Source organism: Nerophis lumbriciformis, linkage group LG36 (assembly GCF_033978685.3).
Source record: "Nerophis lumbriciformis linkage group LG36, RoL_Nlum_v2.1, whole genome shotgun sequence".
Classification (NCBI taxonomy): domain Eukaryota; kingdom Metazoa; phylum Chordata; class Actinopteri; order Syngnathiformes; family Syngnathidae; genus Nerophis; species Nerophis lumbriciformis.
In genome coordinates, this window is record NC_084583.2 from 485,001 (window position 1) to 508,923 (window position 23,923).

General features: G+C 36.6%; 1 protein-coding gene across 9 annotated transcripts in view; it reads right to left on the bottom strand.

Moving 5' to 3' along the window:
- Window positions 1-23,923, bottom strand: part of dlg3 (discs, large homolog 3 (Drosophila)) — a 399,427-nt gene that overhangs the window by 307,824 nt on the left and 67,680 nt on the right. For 7 of the 9 annotated variants that reach the window (XM_061930678.1, XM_072912496.1, XM_072912491.1 and 4 more), the window contains exons 4-5: window positions 23,251-23,342; window positions 763-891 (exon numbers count right to left, since the gene is read on the bottom strand). In XM_061930678.1, the coding sequence (XP_061786662.1) occupies window positions 763-891; window positions 23,251-23,342 (221 nt within the window). The remainder of the gene's footprint in view (window positions 1-762; window positions 892-23,250; window positions 23,343-23,923) is intronic. The other 2 variants (XM_072912493.1, XM_072912498.1) reach the window with 2 other exon arrangements.

The window sequence follows — 23,923 nt, forward strand, 5'->3', positions numbered from 1 at the left end:
CTTTCATTAAAAAAAAAAAAAGGCATCCCATGTTTATGGGCCAGATTAAACCTTTTCACGGGCCTGTAACAGCCCGCGGGCCCTACTTTTGACACCCCTGCTCTATATTGTATCCAAAGTTACTGCATTTTGTCCAAATGACCTAAATATTACCCGGAAAAAACAAGTCATTTTACGGACTTGTACATGTAAGCTCAAGCAAGTCGGAGCTTTTCTTCCGGTCACTCACACCCAGCAGTGACTCGGTGACACAGACTCTTCAAACAACTTGAGATAAGACGAAGCAGATAAGAAATATGATTTTTTTTTTTTTCCCTACAATTTACCAATTTTTTTATTTTTTTTATATGATATTAAAAATGTTATTTAAAATAAAGACTTTGGGTTTTGTCTTTTTAAAATGCATTTAAAAAAAAAGGGGGTTGAGGTAAGACCGGTAGGAGGCCACGGGGAAGACCCAGGACCCGTTGGGAACGCCTCGGGATCCCCCGGGAGGAGCTGGACGAAGTGGCTGGGGAGAGGGAAGTCTGGGCTTCCCTGCTTAGGCTGCTGCCCCCGCGACCCCACCTCGGATAAGCGGAAGAAGATGGATGGATGGATGGGTTGAAGGTTGAAACCTTTCATGTTTGAGATTTGTTTCTGGTGTCTTTATGTTTTGTGTCAGAAGACCAACGTTTTAAAGTCATTTAAGTGACCCAAAAAAAAGGAGGAGTCGTCTTATATTCGGGTCAATACAATAGAAGCGGAAGAAAAAAAACTCACCTTTGGCGAGTCGAGGTGACACCGAGCCACCACACCACACACTCTCTCCACTCTGTGATCACTCGTCCTGCATGTCACTCGGACACGGGACACTCCTTCCTCTTCTTGCTCCTCCTCTTCCTCCTGTTGCTAGGAGACACCAGGCGAGTTTTCATACAAACAAGACATGACTGTCAGGCAAAACTAAGATAAACAACAGAGGGATACTGATCCGAAACCGAGTCAAATTCATGCCGATTTGATGCTTTCTGCAAAATGCTCAAATTTAAAAAGTTGTGCATTTTCAGAATCAGAATCAGAATAGTTTTCTATTGCCATTGTTTGAGAACGGGTTCACAAACTAGGGATTCTTCTTGGTGCAATCGTGCAACATAAAACACATATAACACAGAATAGGTATTAACAATAATTCCATCCATCCATCCATCTTCTTCCGCTTATCCGAGGTCAGGTCGCGGGGGCAGCAGCCTAAGCAGGGAAGCCCAGACTTCCCTCTCCCCAGCCACTTTGTCCAGCTCCTCCCGGGGGATCCCGAGGCGTTCCCAGGCCAGCCGGGAGACATAGTCTTCCCAACGTGTCCTGGGTCTTCCCCGCGGCCTCCTACCGGTCGGACGTGCCCTAAACACCTCCCTAGGGAGGCGTTCGGGTGGCATCCTGACCAGATGCCCGAACCACCTCATCTGGCTCCTCTCCATGTGGAGGAGCAGCGGCTTTACTTTGAGCTCCTCCCGGATGCCTGACGGAGGAAACTCATTTCGGCCGCTTATACCCGTGATCTTGTCCTTTTGGTGATAACCCGAAGCTCATGACCATAGGTGAGGATGGGAAGGTAGATCGACCGGTAAATTGAGAGCTTTGCCTTCCGGCTCAGCTCCTTCTTCACCACAACGGATCGATACAGACAACATTCTCTTATTATTATAATCAAATGACAGCAGTCATTTCCATGAGGTTATTTTCTAATATAAGTGTTTAGGCCCACTTTAAATATTGTTTTTCATGAACTGTGTACTCGTATTGTTTGTCTGTGTGGAGGTCCTGCTTTGGAAATAATTTGTACCCCTTTCAGACATTGCATTTAGTTCCCATTAAAACATTCACATGTTGCACAATGAGATGTAAGCAGGGGATCATGTGTACATTCCTGCAACTTCCTGTTTGTAAAAAAATATATATTTTTATTAGTATTTATTTAATATACTAACAGCCTTTCATGATTCATATTTATAAATTAAGATTCCTAATAAATGACACTAGAATAAGCACACATTTGATTGGTAAATCATAGTGTAACGACCTGGAATGACACTTTATGAGTTGTCCGGCTTTTTGTGTGTCTGTAAACTAAATACACTTTTGGTAAATTGACTTAGTTGTGATTTCCCTCTTTGCATGAAAGTTTAAAAGGAGCATATATTAATGCAGTATGAAGAAGAATGTTTTAATGTAGACACATAGAATCATCATACTGCTGTGATTATATGCATCAAGTGTTCATTCAAGGCTAAGGCAAAATATGGAGATATATATGGTGTATTGTGACATGGCCTAAAAATATCCAGATATTAATAAAAGGCCATATTTGGACCATTAATATTATCCATTTTGAATATATTTTCCGAAGCTTTTTAACACAAAAATGTTTTTAAACAATAAATCTGCTCCGTGAGCTCGCAAGTGGCCATACCTTTGCCAGCGTAAAGAGCCGAGGAAGACCATTATCCGTCTGTTTTGTTTTCTTAAATAAAACTAACTTCAGTAGTAATGTGTCACTCTAAAATTGTAAAGCTTAAAAATTGTATTTCATAAAAGTATTACCACAACCATGCATATTACCTGCATTGCAAAGCATTGAGGTATCGCCAAAAAGCTAAGACTGCAATGACCCTAGAAGGACAGCAGAGGGCAGTGTTTGGAAAAAGAGGCCATGCTTGGCTTTGAGGTGCAGCTTTCTTTTTTGGTCTGCAAATTGTATTACTGTGTTACATTCAGAGTGCAATAAATATATTATTACACCAGTTGTCTGTGTGGGTTTGTTTGTTTTGTTTTGAGATATTTTTTTTTGATATAAAGTATTCGGTTTTCACATTCAATTACGATGTAAATTCCCCTAAAAAATATTGTGAAAGTTTATAACCAAGATTATATCTCATAATGCACAGAAAGCCTCCGCAGAGTTATTGGCTGCACAATTAAACTGAGTTGACCCCTTATCAGATCCAGATTTGGTGACAATAAAAAGAAATAAATACCAATAACAACTAGAGGAGGCAATTCCTGAAGGAATTGCGTGTGAATGCTCCAATGCTGAAGTTGAAGTGAAATGCGGACAGAATGTAGTATGAATGTAAGAATAATTTGAATGGTTTGAATGTTGAAGAGTTTGAATTTCCAGGAAAACCGCAATTTGGTTTGGAACTTGGGAAAGTGTTGGTTTGAATGTCCAGGATGAGTGGAATGTGTTGATGTTGGAATGCTTTGATTAGGTTGAAAAATGTGGGAATTGCGCAACCTGGAAAAATGTCCCATTCATTTGAATGGGAACTTCCTGGAAATTTTGGGGATTTTTTTGGAAAATGCTAAAATATTTGAAAGTTCTAAGGGAATAAGCAGTAGAAAATGGATGGATGGATGAATGGTTGGTGTTGGAATTTTTCAATTTGATCGAGAAATGTTGTAGTAACATTTATAATTGACAAATGGTATTACGGAATTCCTAGAATTTCGGGAAAACCGGGAAATTTTCCCGTTCAAAAAACAACTTTGTTTTTTTTGTCCTGATTAAGAGGAATGTTTTGGCAGTGGAACGGTTGAAGTGGGTTGAAAAATGTGGAAGGAGTAGTCGACAGATAAAAGGGTGAAAAAACGGGATTTCTAGGAATTCCTGGAATTTTTTTGAACTTGGAAAAATGATAGTTTGAATGTCCAGGATACGTGGAATATGTTGAAGGTAGAATGGTTTGAATCGGTTGAAAAATGTGGAAATGGTGGAAGTTTGAAAAGTGGCCAATTCATTTAGAATGGGAAAAATGTCCCGGAAAACCGGGAATTCTGGAAAATCTGGGAATTTTTGAAAATTTTCAAGGGAAAGCCCGCGATTCCCGAATAGGCTGAACAGTTTGAAGTTGGAACGCTTTGAATCGGATGAAAAATGTGGAAGGTCGAGCGCGCCAAAATCTGGAGAATAATAATAACAATAATAACTCGATGAGGAATGGCGTGTGAACGCTCCAATGCTAAAGTTGAACTGAAATGCTGACAGAATGTAGTATGAATGTAAGAATAGTTTGAATGTTGGAATGGTTTGAATGTTGAAGAGTTTGAATTTCCAGGAAAACCGGACTTTGGTTTGGAAGTTAGGAAAGTGTTAGTTTGAATGTCCAGGATGAGTTCAATGTGTTGAAGGTGGAATGCTTTGAATAGGTTGAAAAATGTGAGAATTGTGGAAGTTGGAATAATGGATCATTCATTTTGAATGGGAAAAATGTCCCTAAAAACTGAGAATTCTAGGAAATACAGGATTTTTTTTTACAATTGTTGAAAGGGATCACATAATTCCTGAGCAGGCTGAATATTTTGAAGTTGGAACGGTTTGAATCGGATCAAAAATGTGGGAATCGTGGAACTTTGAAAAAGGTTCAGTTATTTTCAATTTCATGGAAATTTGGGAATTTAAGGAAAATAGGGAATTTTGGGGAAAATGCAAAACATTTTGAATGTTTTGAATGAGTTGAAATGGCTGGTGTTGGAATTTTTCAAATCGGTCGAGAAATGTTGAAGTAGTAACATTTTTAATAGAGAAATGGTATTACGGAATTCCTGGAATTTCGGGAAAACTGGAAAAACTGTGGAAGGAGGAGTCGAAAGAAAAAAAGGGTCAAAAAAGGGTTTGAAAAAAATGGATTCTGGGAATTCCTGGAATTTTTTGGAACTTGAAAAAATGACAGTTTGAATGTCCAGGATGAGTTCAATGTGTTGATGTTGGAATGGTTTGAATAGGTTGAAAAATTTGGGAATTTTGGAAGTTGGAATAATGGATAATTCATTTTGAATGGGGAAAATGTCACAAAAAACTGAGAATTCTAGGAAATCCAGGAAATCCAGGATTATTTTTTTTTTTTTACAATTGTTGAAAGGGAGCACACAATTCCTGAGCAGGCTGAATATTTTGAAGTTGTAACGGTTTGAATCGGATAAAAAATGTGAGAATTGTGGAACTTTGAAAAAGGTTCAATTCTTTAACAATTTCATGGAAATTTGGGAATTTGAGGGCAATAGGGAATTTTGGGGAATTTGCAAAACATTTTGAATGTTTTGAATGAGTTGAAATGGTTGGTGTTGGAATTTTTCAAATCGGTCGAGAAATATTGAAGTAGTAAAATGTATAATAGAGAAATGGTATTACGGAATTCCTGGAATTTCGGGAAAACTGTAGAAGGAGTAGCCGACAAAAAGGGTTTGAAAAAACGGGATTCTGTGAATTCCTGGAATTTTTTTTAACTTGAAAAAATTACAGTTTGAATGTCCAGGATAAGTTCAATGTGTTGATGTTGGAATGGTTTGAATAGCTTGAAAAATGTAGGAATTGTGGAAGTTGAAATAATGGATAATTCATTTTGAATGGGGAAGATGTCACAAAAAACGGAGAATTCTAGGAAATCTAGGATTTTTTTTTTTTTTTACAATTGTTGAAAGGGAGCACACAATTCCTGAGCAGGCTGAATATTTTGAAGTTGTAACGGTTTGAATCGGATAAAAAATGTGAGAATTGTGGAACTTTGAAAAAGGTTCAATTCTTTAACAATTTCATGGAAATTTGGGAATTTGAGGGCAATAGGGAATTTTGGGGAATTTGCAAAACATTTTGAATGTTTTGAATGAGTTGAAATGGTTGGTGTTGGAATTTTTCAAATCGGTCGAGAAATATTGAAGTAGTAAAATGTATAATAGAGAAATGGTATTACGGAATTCCTGGAATTTCGGGAAAACTGTAGAAGGAGTAGCCGACAAAAAGGGTTTGAAAAAACGGGATTCTGTGAATTCCTGGAATTTTTTTTAACTTGAAAAAATTACAGTTTGAATGTCCAGGATAAGTTCAATGTGTTGATGTTGGAATGGTTTGAATAGCTTGAAAAATGTAGGAATTGTGGAAGTTGAAATAATGGATAATTCATTTTGAATGGGGAAGATGTCACAAAAAACGGAGAATTCTAGGAAATCTAGGATTTTTTTTTTTTTTTACAATCGTTGAAAGGGAGCACACAATTCCTGAGCAGGCTGAATATTTTGAAGTTGGAATGGTTTGAATCGGATGAAAAATGTGGGAATAGTGGAACTTTGAAAAAGGTTCAATTCTTTTCAATTTCATGGAAATTTGGGAATTTAAGGAAAATAGGGAATTTTTGGGGAAAATGCTAAACATTTTGAATGTTCTGAATGAGTTGAAATGGTTGGTGTTGGAATTTTTCAAATCGGTCGAGAAATGTTGAAGTTGTAACATTTTTAATTGAGAAATGGTATTACGGAATTTCGGGAAAACTTGTTTTTTTTGTCCTGATTAAGAGGAACGTTTTGACGATGGGTTGAAAAATGTGGAAGGAGTAGTCGACAGAAAAAAGGGTTTGAAAAAAAGGGAATTCCTGATATTTCTTTGAACTTGAAAAATGTATAGTTTGAATGTCCAGGATGAGTTCAATGTTTTGATGTTGGAATGGTTTGAATAGGTTGAAAAATGTGGGGATTGTGCAACTTGGAAAAATGGATCATTCATTTTGAATGAAGGAAAATGTCACTAAAAACTGAGAATTCTAGGAAATCCGGGAATTTTTTTTTACAATCGTTGAAAGCAAGCACACAACTCCTGAACAGGCTGAAGATTTTGAAGTTGGAACGCTTTGAATCGGATAAAAAATGTGAGAATTGTGGAACTTTGAATAAGGTCAAATTCTTTTCAATTTCATGGAAATTTGGGAAAAAAAGGAAAAGAGGGAATTTTGGGGAAACTGCAAAACATTTTGAATGGTCTGAATGAGTTGAAATGGTTGGTGTTGATATTTTTCAAATCGGTCGAGAAATGTTGAAGTAGTAACATTTTTAATTGAGAAATGGTATGACGGAATTCCTGGAATTTCGGGAAAACCGGGAAAACCTACTTCTTTTGTCCTGATTAAGAGGAATGTTTTGACGATGGAACGGTTGAAGTGGGTTAAAATATTGAGGAAGGAGTAGTCGACAGAAAAAAGGGTGAAAAAAGGGTTTGAAAAAATGGGAATTATGGGAATAAAATAAATTAGTTAACATAATTTGCGATTACATGGAGTACATTTTTTTCTTTCTCCCAAAATAGAAATAAAGAATAAATTGTTATGCATTTTATTAGTAGATTTTTTTTTTAACTAAAATGTTTAAAAATATATGGTAGGTTGCAATAATTTCACCTCAAAATAAATGTAGTGTATATTACTGTAAATGGAAAAACAGTACTGCTGTTTTTATGGGGAAAAACAGCAGCTCAGTTGCCAGAATTTTACAGTAAAATTTAAAACAATTTTTTACTGTAAATAAAAAAGAATGCAATTTTACAGTAAAATTTAAATGTTAAAAAAATGTTTTGTTTAGGGTTTTTTTTTTTACCGCAAATCAACAAGTGTAGATTTTTGGGTGTATTACTGTAAATGCCAAAACAGCACCACAGTTTATTACAGTAAAAAAAGTACTGTTTTTTTTTTTCATTTAGAGAAAAATGCTGAAAATACTAATTTTATTAGTAGATTTAAAAAAAATAAAAATGTAAAAAAAAAAAGTATGGTAAGTTGCAATAATTTCAACTCAAAATGTAGTGTATACTACTGTAAATGGTAAAAACAAGGCAGCTTAGTTGCCAGAATTTTTGTGTAAAATTTACAGGGTTTTTTTTTCACTGTAAATTAGAAAAAAAGTTAAAATTTTGGCACCTGAGCTGCCAGTTTGTGTGTTGTTGTTTTTTTACTGCAAATCAACAAGTGTAGATTTTTGGGTGTATTACTGTAAATGCCAAAACGGCACCACAGTTTATTACAGTAATAAAGTACTGGTTTTTTTTTCATTTAGAGAAAAATGCTGTAAAAACCACAGTAAATTTCACAATTTGACCATGAAATCTATTGCTACTTTTACATTGCACACTTTGATGGATAACTTGCTTTGAAATCATTATTAATAGTATTTATTTCTATTTAAAAAATAGTTTGAATGTTTGATAATATATTTGCATAATTAGACAATATTTAAGTTAACATCATTTGCGATTACATGGAGTACATTTTTTTCTCCCTAAATACAAATAAAGAATGCATTTTTATGCATTTTATTAGTAGATTTTTTTTTAAACTAAAATGTAAAAAAAATATATGGTAAGTTGCAATAATTTCACTTCAAAATGTAGTGTATATTACTGTAAATGGAAAAACAGTACTGCTGTTCTTATGGTAAAAAAAACCAGCAGCTTAGTTACCAGAATTTTACAGTGTAATTTAAAATTTTTTTTTACTGTAAATAAAAAAAAATGCAATTTTACAGTAAAATTTTGGCACCTGAGCTGCCAGTTTATTTTTGTTTGTTTTTACCGCAAATCAATAAGTGTAGATTTTTGGGTGTATTACTGTAAATGCCAAAACAGCACCACAGTTTATTACAGTAAAAAAAAGTACTGTCTTTTTTTTCATTTAGAGAAAAATGCTGTAAAAACAACAGTAAATTTCACAATTTGACCATGAAATCTATTGCTACTTTTACATTGCACACTTTGATGCTTTGAAACCATTATTATTAGTATTTATTTGTATTTAAAAAATGGTTTGAATGTTTGATAATATATGTTTGCATATTTAGACAATATTTAAGTTAACATAATTTGCGATTACATGGAGTACATTTTTTTCTTTCTCCCAAAATAGAAATAAAGAATAAATTGTTATGCATTTTATTAGTAGATTTTTTTTAAACTAAAATGTAAAAAAAAATATGGTAAGTTGCAATAATTTCAACTCAAAATGTCGTGTGTATTACTGTAAATGGAAAAATAGAACTGCTGTTTTTATGGTAAAAAAAACAAAACAGCAGCTCAGTTGCCAGAATTTTACAGTAAAATTGACAGTTTTTTTTTTTACTGTAAATAAAAAAATGCAATTTTACAGTAACATTTTGGCACCTGAGCTGCCAGTTGTTTTTTTTTGTTTTTACCGCAAATCAACAAGTGTAGATTGTTGGGTGTATTACTGTAAATGCCAAAACAGCACCACAGTTTATTACAGTAAAAAAAAGTACTGTTTTTTTTTTCCATTTAGAGAAAAATGCTGTAAAAACAACAGTAAATTTCACAATTTGACCATGAAATCTATTGCTACTTCTACATTGCACACTTTGATGCTTTGAAACCATTATTATTAGTATTTATTTGTATTTAAAAAATGGTTTGAATGTTTGATAATATATGTTTGCATATTTAGACAATATTTAAGTTAACATAATTTGCGATTACATGGAGTACATTTTTTTCTTTCTCCCAAAATAGAAATAAAGAATAAATTGTTATGCATTTTATTAGTAGATTTTTTTTAAACTAAAATGTAAAAAAAAATATGGTAAGTTGCAATAATTTCAACTCAAAATGTCGTGTGTATTACTGTAAATGGAAAAATAGAACTGCTGTTTTTATGGTAAAAAAAAAACAAAACAGCAGCTCAGTTGCCAGAATTTTACAGTAAAATTGACAGGTTTTTTTTTTACTGTAAATAAAAAAAATGCAATTTTACAGTAACATTTTGGCACCTGAGCTGCCAGTTGTTTTTTTTTGTTTTTACCGCAAATCAACAAGTGTAGATTGTTGGGTGTATTACTGTAAATGCCAAAACAGCACCACAGTTTATTACAGTAAAAAAAAGTACTGTTTTTTTTTTCCATTTAGAGAAAAATGCTGTAAAAACAACAGTAAATTTCACAATTTGACCAGTAAATCTATTGCTACTTCTACATTGCACACTTTGATGCTTTGAAATCATTATTATTAGTATTTATTTGTATTTAAAAAATGGTTTGAATGTTTGATAATATATTTTTGCATATTTAGACAATATTTAAGTTAACATAATTTGCGATTACATGGAGTACATATTTTCTTTCTCCCAAAATAGAAATAAAGAATAAATTGTTATGCATTTTATTAGTAGATTTTTTTTTAACTAAAATGTAAAAAAATATATGGTAAGTTGCAATAATTTCAACTCAAAATGTTGTGTGTATTACTGTAAATGGAAAAACAGAACTGCTGTTTTTATGGTAAAAAAAAAAAAAAAAAAACAGCAGCTCAGTTGCCAGAATTTTACAGTAAAATTGACAGTTTTTTTTTACTGTAAATAAAAAAAAATGCAATTTTACAGTAACATTTTGGCACCTGAGCTGCCAGTTTGTTTTTTTTGTTTTTACCGCAAATCAACAAGTGTAGATTTTTGGGTGTATTACTGTAAATGCCAAAACAGCACCACAGTTTATTACAGTAAAAAAAAAGTACTGTTTTCTTTTTCATTTAGAGAAAAATGCTGTAAAAACCACAGTAAATTTCACAATTTGACCATGAAATCTATTGCTACTTTTACATTGCACAATTTGATGCTTTGAAATCATTATTATTAGTATTTATTTATATTTTAAAAAATGGTTTGAAAGTTTGATAACATATTTTTGCATAATTAGACAATATTTAAGTTAACATAATTTGCGATTACATGGAGTACCTTTTTTTCCTCCCAAAATAGAAATAAAGAATAAATTGTTATGCATTTTATTAGTAGATTTTTTTTAAACTAAAATGTAAAAAAAATTATGGTAAGTTGCAATAATTTCAACAGAAAATGTTGTGTGTATTACTGTAAATGGAAAAACAGTACTGCTGTTTTCATGAAAAAAAAAAAAAACGGCAGCTCAGTTGCCAGAATTGTACAGTAAAATGTATTTTTTTCACTGTAAATAAAAAAAATGCAATTTTACAGTAAATTTTGGCACCTGAGCTGTCTGTTTTTTTTAAGTGTAGATTTTTCGGTGTGTTACTGTAAACGCCGAAGCAGCACCACAGTTTATTACAGTTAAAAAAACAGCAGCTTGGTTGCCAGAAAAAAAAAAAAGAAAAAAAAAAAAGAATTTTGAAGTATTTTTTTTTATTTTTTTTATATAAATTAAAAAAAATGCAATTTTACAGTAAAATGTTAGCACTTGAGTTGCCAGTTTGTTTGTTTTTACCGTAAATCAACAAGTGTAGATTTTTGGGTGTATTACTGTAAATGCCAAAACATCACCCCAGTTTATTACAGTAAAAATTGTTGTTTTTTTCTCATTTAGAGAAAAATGCTGTAAAAACCACAGTAAATTTCACAATTTGACCATGAAATCTATTGCTACTTTTACATTGCACAATCTGATAGATAACTTGCTTTGAAATCATTATTAATAGTATTTATTTCTAATTAAAAAATGGTTTGAATGTTTGATAATATATTTTTGCATACTTAGGACAATATTTAAGTTAACATCATTTGCGATTACATGGAGTACATTTTTTTCTTTTCTTCCAAAATGTAAAGAAAGAATACATTTTTATGCATTTTATTAGTAGATTTTTTTAAACTAAAATGTAAAAAAAAATACGATAAGTTGCAATAATTTCAACTCAAAATGTAGTGTATATTACTGTAAAAAGAAAAGGCAGCTTAGTTGCCAGAATTGTACAGTAAAATGTATTTTTTTCACTGCAAATAAAAAAAATGCAATTTTACAGTAAATTTTGGTTATGCATTTTATTAGTAGATTTTAAAAAAACTAAAATGTAAAAAAAAACATGGTAAGTTGCAATAATTTCAACTCAAAATGTTGTGTGTATTCCTGTAAATGGAAAAACAGTACTGCTGTTTTCATGGTAAAAAAAAAAAAAAACAGCAGCTCAGTTGCCAGAATTTTACAGTAAAATTTACAGTTTGTTCACTGTAAATAAAAAAATTCAATTTTACAGTACATTTTGGCACCTGAGCTGTCAGTTTGTTTGTTTTTTTAACCGTAAATCAACAAGTGTAGATTTTTGGGTGTATTACTGTAAACGGCGAAACGGCACCACAGTTTATTACAGTAAAAAAAGTACAGTTTTTTTTTTCATTTTGAGAAAAATGCTGTAAAACCACAGTAAATTTCACAATTTGACCATGAAATCTATTGCTACTTTTACATTGCACACGTTGAAGGATAACTTGCTTTGACATCATTATTATTAGTATATATTTATATTAAAAAAAAATGGTTTGAATGTTTGATAATATATTTTGGAGTACATATAATTTTTTTTTCTCCCAAAATAGAAATAAAGAATAAATTGTTATGCATTTAATTAGTAGATTTTTTAAAAACTAAAATGTAAAAAAAAATATGGTAAGTTGCAATAATTTCAACTCAAAATGTAGTGCATATTACTGTAAATGGAAAAACAGTACTGCTGTCTTTATGTTAAAAAAAAAAACAGCAGCTCGGTTGCCAGAATTTTGAAGTAATTTTTTGTTTTTTTTACTGTAAATAGAAAAAATGCAATTTTACAGTAACATTTTGGCACTTGAGTTGCCAGTTTGTTTGTTTTTACCGTAAATCAACTAGTGTAGATTTTTCGGTGTATTACTGTAAATGCCAAAACAGCACCACAGTAAAAAAAAGTGATGTTGTTTTTTTCCACTTAGAGAAAAATGCTGTAAAAACCACAGTAATTTTCACAATTTGACCATGAAATCTATTGCTACTTTTACATTGCACAATTTGATGCATAACTTGCTTTGAAATAATTATTATTAGTATTTATTTCTATTTAAAAAATGGTTTGAATGTTTGATAACCTATTTTTGCATAATTAGACAATATTTAAGTTAACATAATGTGCGATTACATGGAGTACATATATTTATTTTCTCCCAAAATAGAAAGAAATAATACATTTAGTAAAAAAAAAGTTACAGTACTTTATTGATACATATTATTTCCAGGGCCAAATAAAATAGCCACATCTGGCCTTGAGTTTGACACCTGTGTTCTAGAACCATTCCCCTTTGCCACTGGAGTGTGGACTAAGTGCAAATCAAAGGCCATCCAGCAAAGGTGACAGATTGTGCATGTCAAACGTTGTGTTCGCGTGTTTCAAACACAGATATTTGCACTCCCTGCTAGCACACCGAGGAATGTGCAGACTCATTTACTTTTCCCTCCCACCCTCCAACTCCGGCGGCGACACGGCCCGAATACTGATGAGCCGCTCTCTTCCTCGCCAACATCCCACTACAACTGCTGCGTGCACTTCTTATCGTCCTCAAGCTTTGCAGGGACTTTGCAAACGCCCCTTTTTTTTTCTTTTTTTTTTTTACAGTAGCAGGCAAGATCCAGAGCAGGGAGGATGAAAAGGGGGCGAATTAGACGTCAGACTGGGTGGATCACAGGGAAGAACTGGCAGAATGGACTTGTGGTGGCGGTCACGGTCCAAACAGATGCATAAAGAAACGTGTTCAAGACCCCCCCTCCGTATTTGAGGAATAGAAAGTTGCCGCTGCTCTACATAATCCAGCTGGGGTTTAGCACGTCGACGTCCAAAACATATTGCCGTTAAGTGATTAACTTGGCGGGGGAGGGGCCATGGAAGTTTGACCTCTTTGTCAACAACACCCAAAAGCCTTCTTTATAGAGTCATGTGCAAAACCTGGGCTTTGTGGCGCCCCCTATGTGTGGTGGTCAAAATGCAGATGTTTTATAATCATTAGAACACACTTTTTCTGCAGGCGAGCTATTTTTCAATTGACCAAGTGGAGGGGATCTACCTCATTCATATTTATCATTTAAATTGATTTATTTATGAAAGAGAGGTTCAATCGAATGGCCTTGACGCTCCAACAACAGGAGCAGGCTGTTCTGAAAACCTTCCCCCCGAGGACACCTCAATGATGGATGCTTTTGACCTCCCTACCTCCTCAACGACACCTGGACTCGAACTTTTGCTTGCATGCAGAACGGGCCCCAGGCCTATGGACACTACATCAACACAACCAAGACAATGGGCATATACACATACACACACCCCTCCCTCAACCCACGCCTTCACCACCGCTTGATTCCCCTTTCAGAATGAAGGACAGCTGGCAGCGCTTCATAGCAGCAGTCGACCTCCAGGGCCCCAACTCCCCCGGCCCCTCTGTTGCGAGTTGTCGTGATTAAATGTAACATGTTTATGTGAGCATTTTGACTGTAGATGACCAAAAATAGTCGCCCACTCCTGTCATCTATAGGATCTTTGGCGAGCATTTTGACTGTAGATGACCAAAAATAGTCGCCCACTCCTGTCATCTATAGGGTCTTTGATGATCATTTTGACTGTAGATGACCAAAAATAGTCGCCCACTCCTGTCATCTATAGGATCTTTGGCGAGCATTTTGACTGTAGATGACCAAAAAATAGTCGCCCACTCCTGTCATCTATAGGATCTTTGATGAGCATTTTGACTGTAGATGACCAAAAATAGTCGCCCACTCCTGTCATCTATAGGATCTTTGATGAGCATTTTGACTGGAGATGACCAAAAATAGTCACCCACTCCTGTCATCTATAGGATCTTTGGCGAGCATTTTGACTGTAGATGACCAAAAATAGTCACCCACTCCTGTCATCATAGGATTTCTTATGAGCATTTTGACTGTAGATGACCAAAAATAGTCGCCCACTCCTGTCATTTATAGGATCTTTGATGAGCATTTTGACTGTAGATGACCAAAAATAGTCACCCACTCCTGTCATCTATAGGATCTTTGGCGAGCATTTTGACTGTAGATGACCAAAAATAGTCACCCACTCCTGTCATCAATAGGATCTTTGGCGAGCATTTTGACTGTAGATGACCAAAAATAGTCGCCCACTCCTGTCATCTATAGGATCTTTGATGAGCATTTTGACTGGAGATGACCAAAAATAGTCACCCACTCCTGTCATCTATAGGATCTTTGGCGAGCATTTTGACTGTAGATGACCAAAAATAGTCACCCACTCCTGTCATCATAGGATTTCTGATGAGCATTTTGACTGTAGATGACCAAAAATAGTCGCCCACTCCTGTCATCTATAAGATCTTTGATGAGCATTTTGACTGTAGATGACCAAAAATAGTCACCCACTCCTGTCATCTATAGGATCTTTGGCGAGCATTTTGACTGTAGATGACCAAAAATAGTCACCCACTCCTGTCATCAATAGGATCTTTGGCGAGCATTTTGAATGTAGATGACCAAAAATAGTCACCCACTCCTGTCATCTATAGGATCTTTGATGAGCATTTTGACTGTAGATGACCAAAAATAGTCGCCCACTCCTGTCATCTATAGGATCTTTGACGAGCATTTTGACTGTAGATGACCAAAAATAGTCGCCCACTCCTGTCATCTATAGGATCTTTGGCGAGCATTTTGACTTTAGATTACCAAAAATAGTCACCCACTCCTGTCATTATAGGATCTCTGATGAACATTTTGACTGTAGATGACCAAAAATAGTCACCAACTCCTGTCATCTATAGGATCTTTGGCGAGCATTTTGACTTTAGATGACCAAAAATAGTCACCCACTCCTGTCATCTATAGGATCTTTGGCGAGCATTTTGACTTTAGATGACCAAAAATAGTCGCCCATTCCTGTCATCTATAGGATCATTGGCGAGCATTTTGACTGTAGATGACCAAAAATAGTCACCCACTCCTGTCATCTATAGGATCTTTGACAAGCATTTTGACTGTAGATGACCAAAAATAGTCGCCCACTCCTGTCATCTATATGATCTTTGATGAGCATTTTGACTGTAGATGACCAAAAATAGTCACCCACTCCTGTCATCACAGGATCTCTGATGAGCATTTTGACTGTTGATGACCAAAAATAGTCACCCACTCCTGTCATCTATAGGATCTTTGACAAGCATTTTGACTGTAGATGACCAAAAATAGTCGCCCACTCCTGTCATCTATAGGATCTTTGATGAGCATTTTGACTGTAGATGACCAAAAATAGTCGCCCACTCCTGTCATCTATAGGATCTTTGGCGAGCATTTTGACTGTAGATGACCAAAAATAGTCGCCCACTCCTGTCATCTATAGGATCTTTGATGATCATTTTGACTGTAGATGACCAAAAATAGTCGCCCACTCCTGTCATCTATAGGATCTTTGGCGGGCATTTTGACTGTAGATGACCAAAAAATAGTCGCCCACTCCTGTCATCTATAGGATCTTTGATGAGCATTTTGACTGTAGATGACCAAAAATAGTCGCCCACTCCAGTCATCTATAGGATCTTTGATGAGCATTTTGACTGGAGATGACCAAAAATAGTCACCCACTCCTGTCATCTATAGGATCTTTGGCGAGCATTTTGACTGTAGATGACCAAAAATAGTCAACCACTCCTGTCATCATAGGATTTCTTATGAGCATTTTGACTGTAGATGACCAAAAATAGTCGCCCACTCCTGTCATCTATAGGATCTTTGATGAGCATTTTGACTGTAGATGACCAAAAATAGTCACCCACTCCTGTCATCTATAGGATCTTTGGCGAGCATTTTGACTGTAGATGACCAAAAATAGTCGCCCACTCCTGTCATCTATAGGATCTTTGGCGAGCATTTTGACTGTAGATGACCAAAAATAGTCGCCCACTCCTGTCATCTATAGGGTCTTTGATGATCATTTTGACTGTAGATGACCAAAAATAGTCGCCCACTCCTGTCATCTATAGGATCTTTGGCGAGCATTTTGACTGTAGATGACCAAAAAATAGTCGCCCACTCCTGTCATCTATAGGATCTTTGATGAGCATTTTGACTGTAGATGACCAAAAATAGTCGCCCACTCCTGTCATCTATAGGATCTTTGATGAGCATTTTGACTGGAGATGACCAAAAATAGTCACCCACTCCTGTCATCTATAGGATCTTTGGCGAGCATTTTGACTGTAGATGACCAAAAATAGTCACCCACTCCTGTCATCATAGGATTTCTTATGAGCATTTTGACTGTAGATGACCAAAAATAGTCGCCCACTCCTGTCATCTATAGGATCTTTGATGAGCATTTTGACTGTAGATGACCAAAAATAGTCACCCACTCCTGTCATCTATAGGATCTTTGGCGAGCATTTTGACTGTAGATGACCAAAAATAGTCGCCCACTCCTGTCATCTATAGGATCTTTGATGAGCATTTTGACTGGAGATGACCAAAAATAGTCACCCACTCCTGTCATCTATAGGATCTTTGGCGAGCATTTTGACTGTAGATGACCAAAAATAGTCACCCACTCCTGTCATCATAGGATTTCTGATGAGCATTTTGACTGTAGATGACCAAAAATAGTCGCCCACTCCTGTCATCTATAAGATCTTTGATGAGCATTTTGACTGTAGATGACCAAAAATAGTCACCCACTCCTGTCATCTATAGGATCTTTGGCGAGCATTTTGACTGTAGATGACCAAAAATAGTCACCCACTCCTGTCATCATAGGATTTCTGATGAGCATTTTGACTGTAGATGACCAAAAATAGTCGCCCACTCCTGTCATCTATAAGATCTTTGATGAGCATTTTGACTGTAGATGACCAAAAATAGTCACCCACTCCTGTCATCAATAGGATCTTTGGCGAGCATTTTGAATGTAGATGACCAAAAATAGTCACCCACTCCTGTCATCTATAGGATCTTTGATGAGCATTTTGACTGTAGATGACCAAAAATAGTCGCCCACTCCTGTCATCTATAGGATCTTTGACGAGCATTTTGACTGTAGATGACCAAAAATAGTCGCCCATTCCTGTCATCTATAGGATCATTGGTGAGCATTTTGACTGTAGATGACCAAAAATAGTCACCCACTCCTGTCATCTATAGGATCTTTGACAAGCATTTTGACTGTAGATGACCAAAAATAGTCGCCCACTCCTGTCATCTATAGGATCTTTGATGAGCATTTTGACTGTAGATGACCAAAAATAGTCACCCACTCCTGTCATCACAGGATCTCTGATGAGCATTTTGACTGTTGATGACCAAAAATAGTCACCCACTCCTGTCATCTATAGGATCTTTGACAAGCATTTTGACTGTAGATAACCAAAAATAGTCGCCTACTCCTGTCATCTATAGGATCTTTGATGAGCATTTTGACTGTAGATGACCAAAAATAGTCGCCCACTCCTGTCATCTATAGGATCTTTGGCAAGCATTTTGACTGTAGTGACCAAAAATAGTCGCCCACTCCTGTCATCTATAGGATCTTTGATGAGCATTTTGATTGTAGATGACCAAAAATAGTCACCCACTCCTGTCATCTATAGGATCTTTGGCGAGCATTTTGACTTTAGATGACCAAAAATAGTCACCCACTCCTGTCATCTATAGGATCTTTGATGAGCATTTTGACTGTAGATGACCAAAAATAGTCACCCACTCCTGTCACCCATAGGATCTTTGGCGAGAATTTTGACTTTAGATTACCAAAAATAGCCCTGCGATGAGGTGGCGACTTGTCCAGGGTGTACCCCGCCTACCGCCCGAATGCAGCTGAGATAGGCTCCAGTGACCTCCCGCGACCCCGAAAGGGACAAGCGGTAGAAAATGGATGGATGGATGGATATAGGCGGCAAACTCCGTTGCTTGCAAGCTTGTTTGCGTCCCAGCTTTCTGAGACTCTTATTTTGTTAGCGCAGGCAGGATGAAGCGGCGCTTTTATTGTGAAGACAGGAACTGTTCGGAGAACGTTCATGTTTAAGACCTTACCTTTTTGTTTAGGCTTTTACCTAATATTAGTTATTTTATTGAAGTCATTTGTATTTGACTTTTTATCCTATTAGATACTCAGTGGCCTAGTGGTTAGAGTGTCCGCCCTGAGATCGGTAGGTCGTGAGTTCAAACCCCGGCCGAGTCATACCAAAGTCTATAAAAATGGGATCCATTACCTCCCTGCTTGGCACTCAGCATCAAGGGTTGGAATTGGGGGTTAAATCACCAAAAATGATTCCCGGGCGTGGCTATCGCTGCTGCCCACTGCTACCCTCACCACCCAGGGGGGCGATCAAGGGTGATGGGTCAAATGCAGAAGTGTGTGTGTGTGTGTGTGTGTGTAGGTTGTGAGTTCAAACCCCGGCCGAGTCATACCAAAGACTATAAAAATGGGAGCCATTACCTCCCTGCTTGGCACTCAGCATCAAGGGTTGGAATTGAATTGGGGGTTAAATCACCAAAAATGATTCCCCGGGCGTGGCCACCGCTGCTGCTCACTGCTCCCCTCACCTCCCAGGGGGGAGATCAAGGGTGATGTGTCAAATGCAGAGAATAATTTCGACACACCTAGTGTTTGTGTGACTATGGTACTTTAACTTTAATGGGCAAATGGTTAATGATGGGAATGTGCCGAACGATCGGCCACCGATCAGTATCGACTGATTTTCCCACGCTTCGAGCACGGCGGCTTACTTATGGATTTTTCTTTGCTGACCACCGCAAATTTATTCTTAGGGCTTTGAACCCTGCGGCCTCATTTCTGGATTTTTCTTTGCTAATGGTTATAATGCTAAAGTACTTCCATTGGGTTGAGTTTTTCCTTGCCCTGATGTGGGATATGAGCCGAGGATGTCGTTGTGGCTTGTGCAGCCCTTTGAGACACTCGTGATTTAGGGCTAGATAAGTAAACATTGATTGATTGATTGATACTTGAAAAAACATTGAAATAGGTGTGTTATTGTTTGGACTAGGGTTGTCCCGATACCAATATTTTGGTAACGGTACCAAAATGTATTTCGATACTTTGATACTTTTCTAAGTAAAACCACAAAAAATGTCATTATTGGCTTCGCGTACATTAAACATATGTTTATTATTGCAATTTAGTCCTTAAATAAAATAGTGAACATACGAAACAACTTGTCTTTTAGTAGTAAGTAAACAAACAAAGACTCCTAATTAGTCCAATAAGAGCAAGACAGTAGCGCATACTTGCCAACCCTCCCGAATTTTCCGGGAGACTCCCGAAATTCAGCGCCTCTCCCGAAAACCTCCCGGGACAAATATTCTCCCGAAAATCTCCCGATTTTCAGCCGGAGCTGGAGGCCACGCCCCCTCCAGCTCCATGCGGACCTGAGTGAGGACAGCCTTTTTTCACGACGGGAGGACAACAGGGTGACAAGAACTAAATCATCCAGACTAGAGATAAATTGTATTATTATGTTTATCTTACCTACAAATAAATATATTTATTAATTAAAAAAAAAAAAAAAAAACTAAATACATTTTACTATATTTTGCTAAAAACATCAAAATTAATTGTATTTTTATTTTTTATTTTTTATGACTCCTTATTACATCCAGCCATAGAATTATACATTAAAATAAACATATTTGAAATAATTAATTTTAAATTATCATAATAATTCATTTAAAATGACCATATTTAATTATTAAAATAATTGCTTGTTTATCAACAACTTTAGCATTTCATTCATTACATTTTGAAGCTCTCAGAAGCCAAGTTATGTTATATTCCTTAATATTTATTTATGCAAGTTTGAAGTATCAATTATCTAAACACAGTTTTGTTTGCATATTTTCAAGATGTAGAAATATATATATATGTATGAAATACTTGACTTGGTGAATTCTAGCTGTCAATATACTGCTCCCCTCTTAACCACGCCCCCAACCACACCTTCCCCCCCCCACACCTCCCGAAATCGGATATCTGAAGGTTGGCAAGTATGCAGTAGCGAGGTGTATGTACTTCAGTGTACTCAGAGTACTAACTGCACTGCGTGGAAAATACAGCGTCCATCCTTGAAGACGTTAACATTCAATTCACGCCTGCTTTGCTGTTTGGTGGAGACACTGCGACAAATAATTGATTAGACATGGGTGGGATATTGTCATTTCATGGAGACTTTGGAAGGTCAGTAGCATCGCTTACACGACGGGCCCCTTTCACACAGACTTACTGTCCAATCAGAGACGCAAGAGTAGCGCTGGCATTTATGGCAAATCATTTTTGGATGCCTTTTCAGCTTTTTTCCCTTTCTCACAGCCAACGTTACGCCTTCAATCAGCATGCTAAAATGTAACAACTGGCGAATATGGGATGTGAGAGAAGAGTCGCTTGTCACACAGAACTCAGAGTTGGCAAAAAGCCTGAAGATGCTAAATTTTGGTCACAACTAGGGTCGCAAAATTCAAAATTGGAAACTTTCCATGGGAATTAACGGGAATATATGCGATGAGGTGGCGACTTGTCCAGGGTGTACCCCGCCTACCTACCGAATGCAGCTGAGGTAGGCTCCAGCACCCACCGCGACCCCAAAAGGGACAAGCGGTAGAAAATGGATGGATGGATGGATATGGAAATTAACGGGAATTAATGGGAATAAACATTGACTGCAACATGCTAGATCTTTCAGCATGATTATTAGCTAAAACAACCTGATTTAATGGAAATTCAGTAGAATTTCAACCCTGTACTGTGCATTCCTCAATCACATGTGCAGTGCATTCTTCCATCGCATGCACAGATAATTCCCAGCATGCTACAAGGGCTATTGAGGCCACACTAGTACAAACCCTGTTTCCATATGAGTTGGGAAATTGTGTTAAATGTAAATATAAACGGAATACAATGATTTGCAAATCATGTTCAACCCATATTCAGTTGAATATGCTACAAAGACAACATATTTGATGTTCAAACTCAAAAACTTTTTTTTTTTGCAAATAATCATTAACTTCAGAATTTGATGCCAGCAACACGTGACAAAGAAGTTGGGAAAGGTGGCAATAAATACTGATAATGTTGAGGAATGCTCATCAAACACTTATTCGGAACATCCCAAAGGTGAACAGGAAAATTGGGAACAGGTGGGTGCCATGATTGGGTATAAAAGTAGATTCCATGAAATGCTCAGTCATTCACAAACAAGGATGGGGCGAGGGTCACCACTTTGTCAACAAATGCGTGAGCAAATTGTTGAACAGTTTAAGAAAAACCTTTCTCAACCAGCCATTGCAAGAAATTTAGGGATTTCACCATCTACGGTCCGTAATATCATCAAAGGGTTCAGAGAATCTGGAGAAATCACTGCACGTAAGCAGCTAAGCCTGTAACCTTTGATTCCTCAGGCTGTACTGCATCAACAAGCGATATCAGTGTGTTAAGAATATCACCACATGGGCTCAGGAACACTTCAGAAACCCACTGTCAGTAACTACAGTTGGTCGCTACATCTATAAGTGCAAGTTAAAACTATCCTATGCAAGGCGAAAACCGTTTATCAACAACACCCAGAAACGCCGTCGGCTTCGCTGGGCCTGAGCTCATCTAAGATGGACTGATACAAAGTGGAAAAGTGTTCTGTGGTCTCACGAGTCCACATTTCAAATTGTTTTTGGAAACTGTGGACGTCGTGTCCTCCGGACCAAAGAGGAAAAGAACCATCCGGATTGTTATAGGCGCAAAGTTGAAAAGCCAGCATCTGTGATGGTATGGGGGTGTATTAGTGCCCAGGACATGGGTAACTTACACATCTGTGAAGGTGCCATTAATGCTGAAAGGTACATACAGGTTTTAGCGCAACATATGTTGCCATCCAAGCAACGTTACCATGGACGCCCCTGCTTATTTCAGCAAGACAATGCCAAGCCACGTGTTACAACAGCGTGGCTTCATAGTAAAAGAGTGCGGGTACTAGACCGGCCTGCCTGTAGTCCAGACCTGTCTCCCATTGAAAATGTGTGGCGCATTATGAAGCCTAAAATAGCAGAAGGGAGACCCCCGGACTGTTGAACAACTTAAGCTGTACATCAAGCAAGAATGGGAAAGAATTCCACCTGAGAAGCTTCAAAAATGTGTCTCCTCAGTTCCCAAACGTTTACTGAGTGTTGTTAAAAGGAAAGGCCATGTAACACAGTGGTGAACATGCCCTTTCCCAACTACTTTGGCACGTGTTGCAGCCATGAAATTCTAAGTTAATTATTATTTGCAAAAAAAAAATAAAGTTTATGAGTTTGAACATCAAATATCTTGTCTTTGTAGTGCATTCAATTGAATATGGGTTGAAAAGGATTTGTATTCCGTTTATATTTACATCTAACACAATTTCCCAACTCATTTGGGAACGGGGTTTGTATAATAGTGAGTAACAATTGAATCATTCAATGATTTAGAAAAGTTGACGCACTGTAACTACTTGATATTGGATCGATTCTTAATAAAACTAATGTCAAGTATCAAACAACAGAAGAATAAGTGATTATTACATTTGAACAGAAGTCTAGCAAGCAGCACGATGATGACAAAACGGTCTTTTGACCCCGCCCTGCTCCAACTTTGGATGTAAACAATAGGTGACAAGGTACAGCAGTTACCTCCCACGCATCCGCTTTATCGCCGTCTTCTATTGTCAGCACACTTTGTTGCGTGTTTAGCTGCAAGGTCACCTCGTAACACTCTTGAATATCTGTGACACAGGAGGAAAAAATAATATATGTTATATATAAAGTCAGAGTCAGCAACATTACGCAATGTTCATGGTGTCTGGAGTGGTCAGTGAAAGATCCCAGGGGGTCAATCGCTAGTCTGACGTCATGTGATGTGCAGGTGGGAGTTTTCTATTGTCTGTTATGTCTCCGCCCTATGAAGAGCTCCTCTTCTCCAGCTGTTGAAGTATGTGAGTCAGGTACTCGCTGGCTCAGCCAGCAATTTACATAACGTTTCATGCATCCAAACAACGTTCCTCCTTATTGTTTGTATTAGATGTTACTGTATTTAGGCCAGACCTGGGCAAAATAAGTCTCTAAATACAAAACCCAAAAGCAGTGAAGTTGGCACGTTGTGTAAATGGTAAGATCTAGCATGTTGCATTCAATGTTTTTTTCCCATTAATTACCGTTAATTCCCATGGAAAGTTTCCAACTTTGAATATTCCCAGAATTTTTCCAACCCTACGTATGCGTGCTTGAAACACTAAAACATATTCATAATGTTTCTTTAAGGCTCTTTGGAACTGCAGGCTGGTTTTAAAGATAATGTTCAAAACCC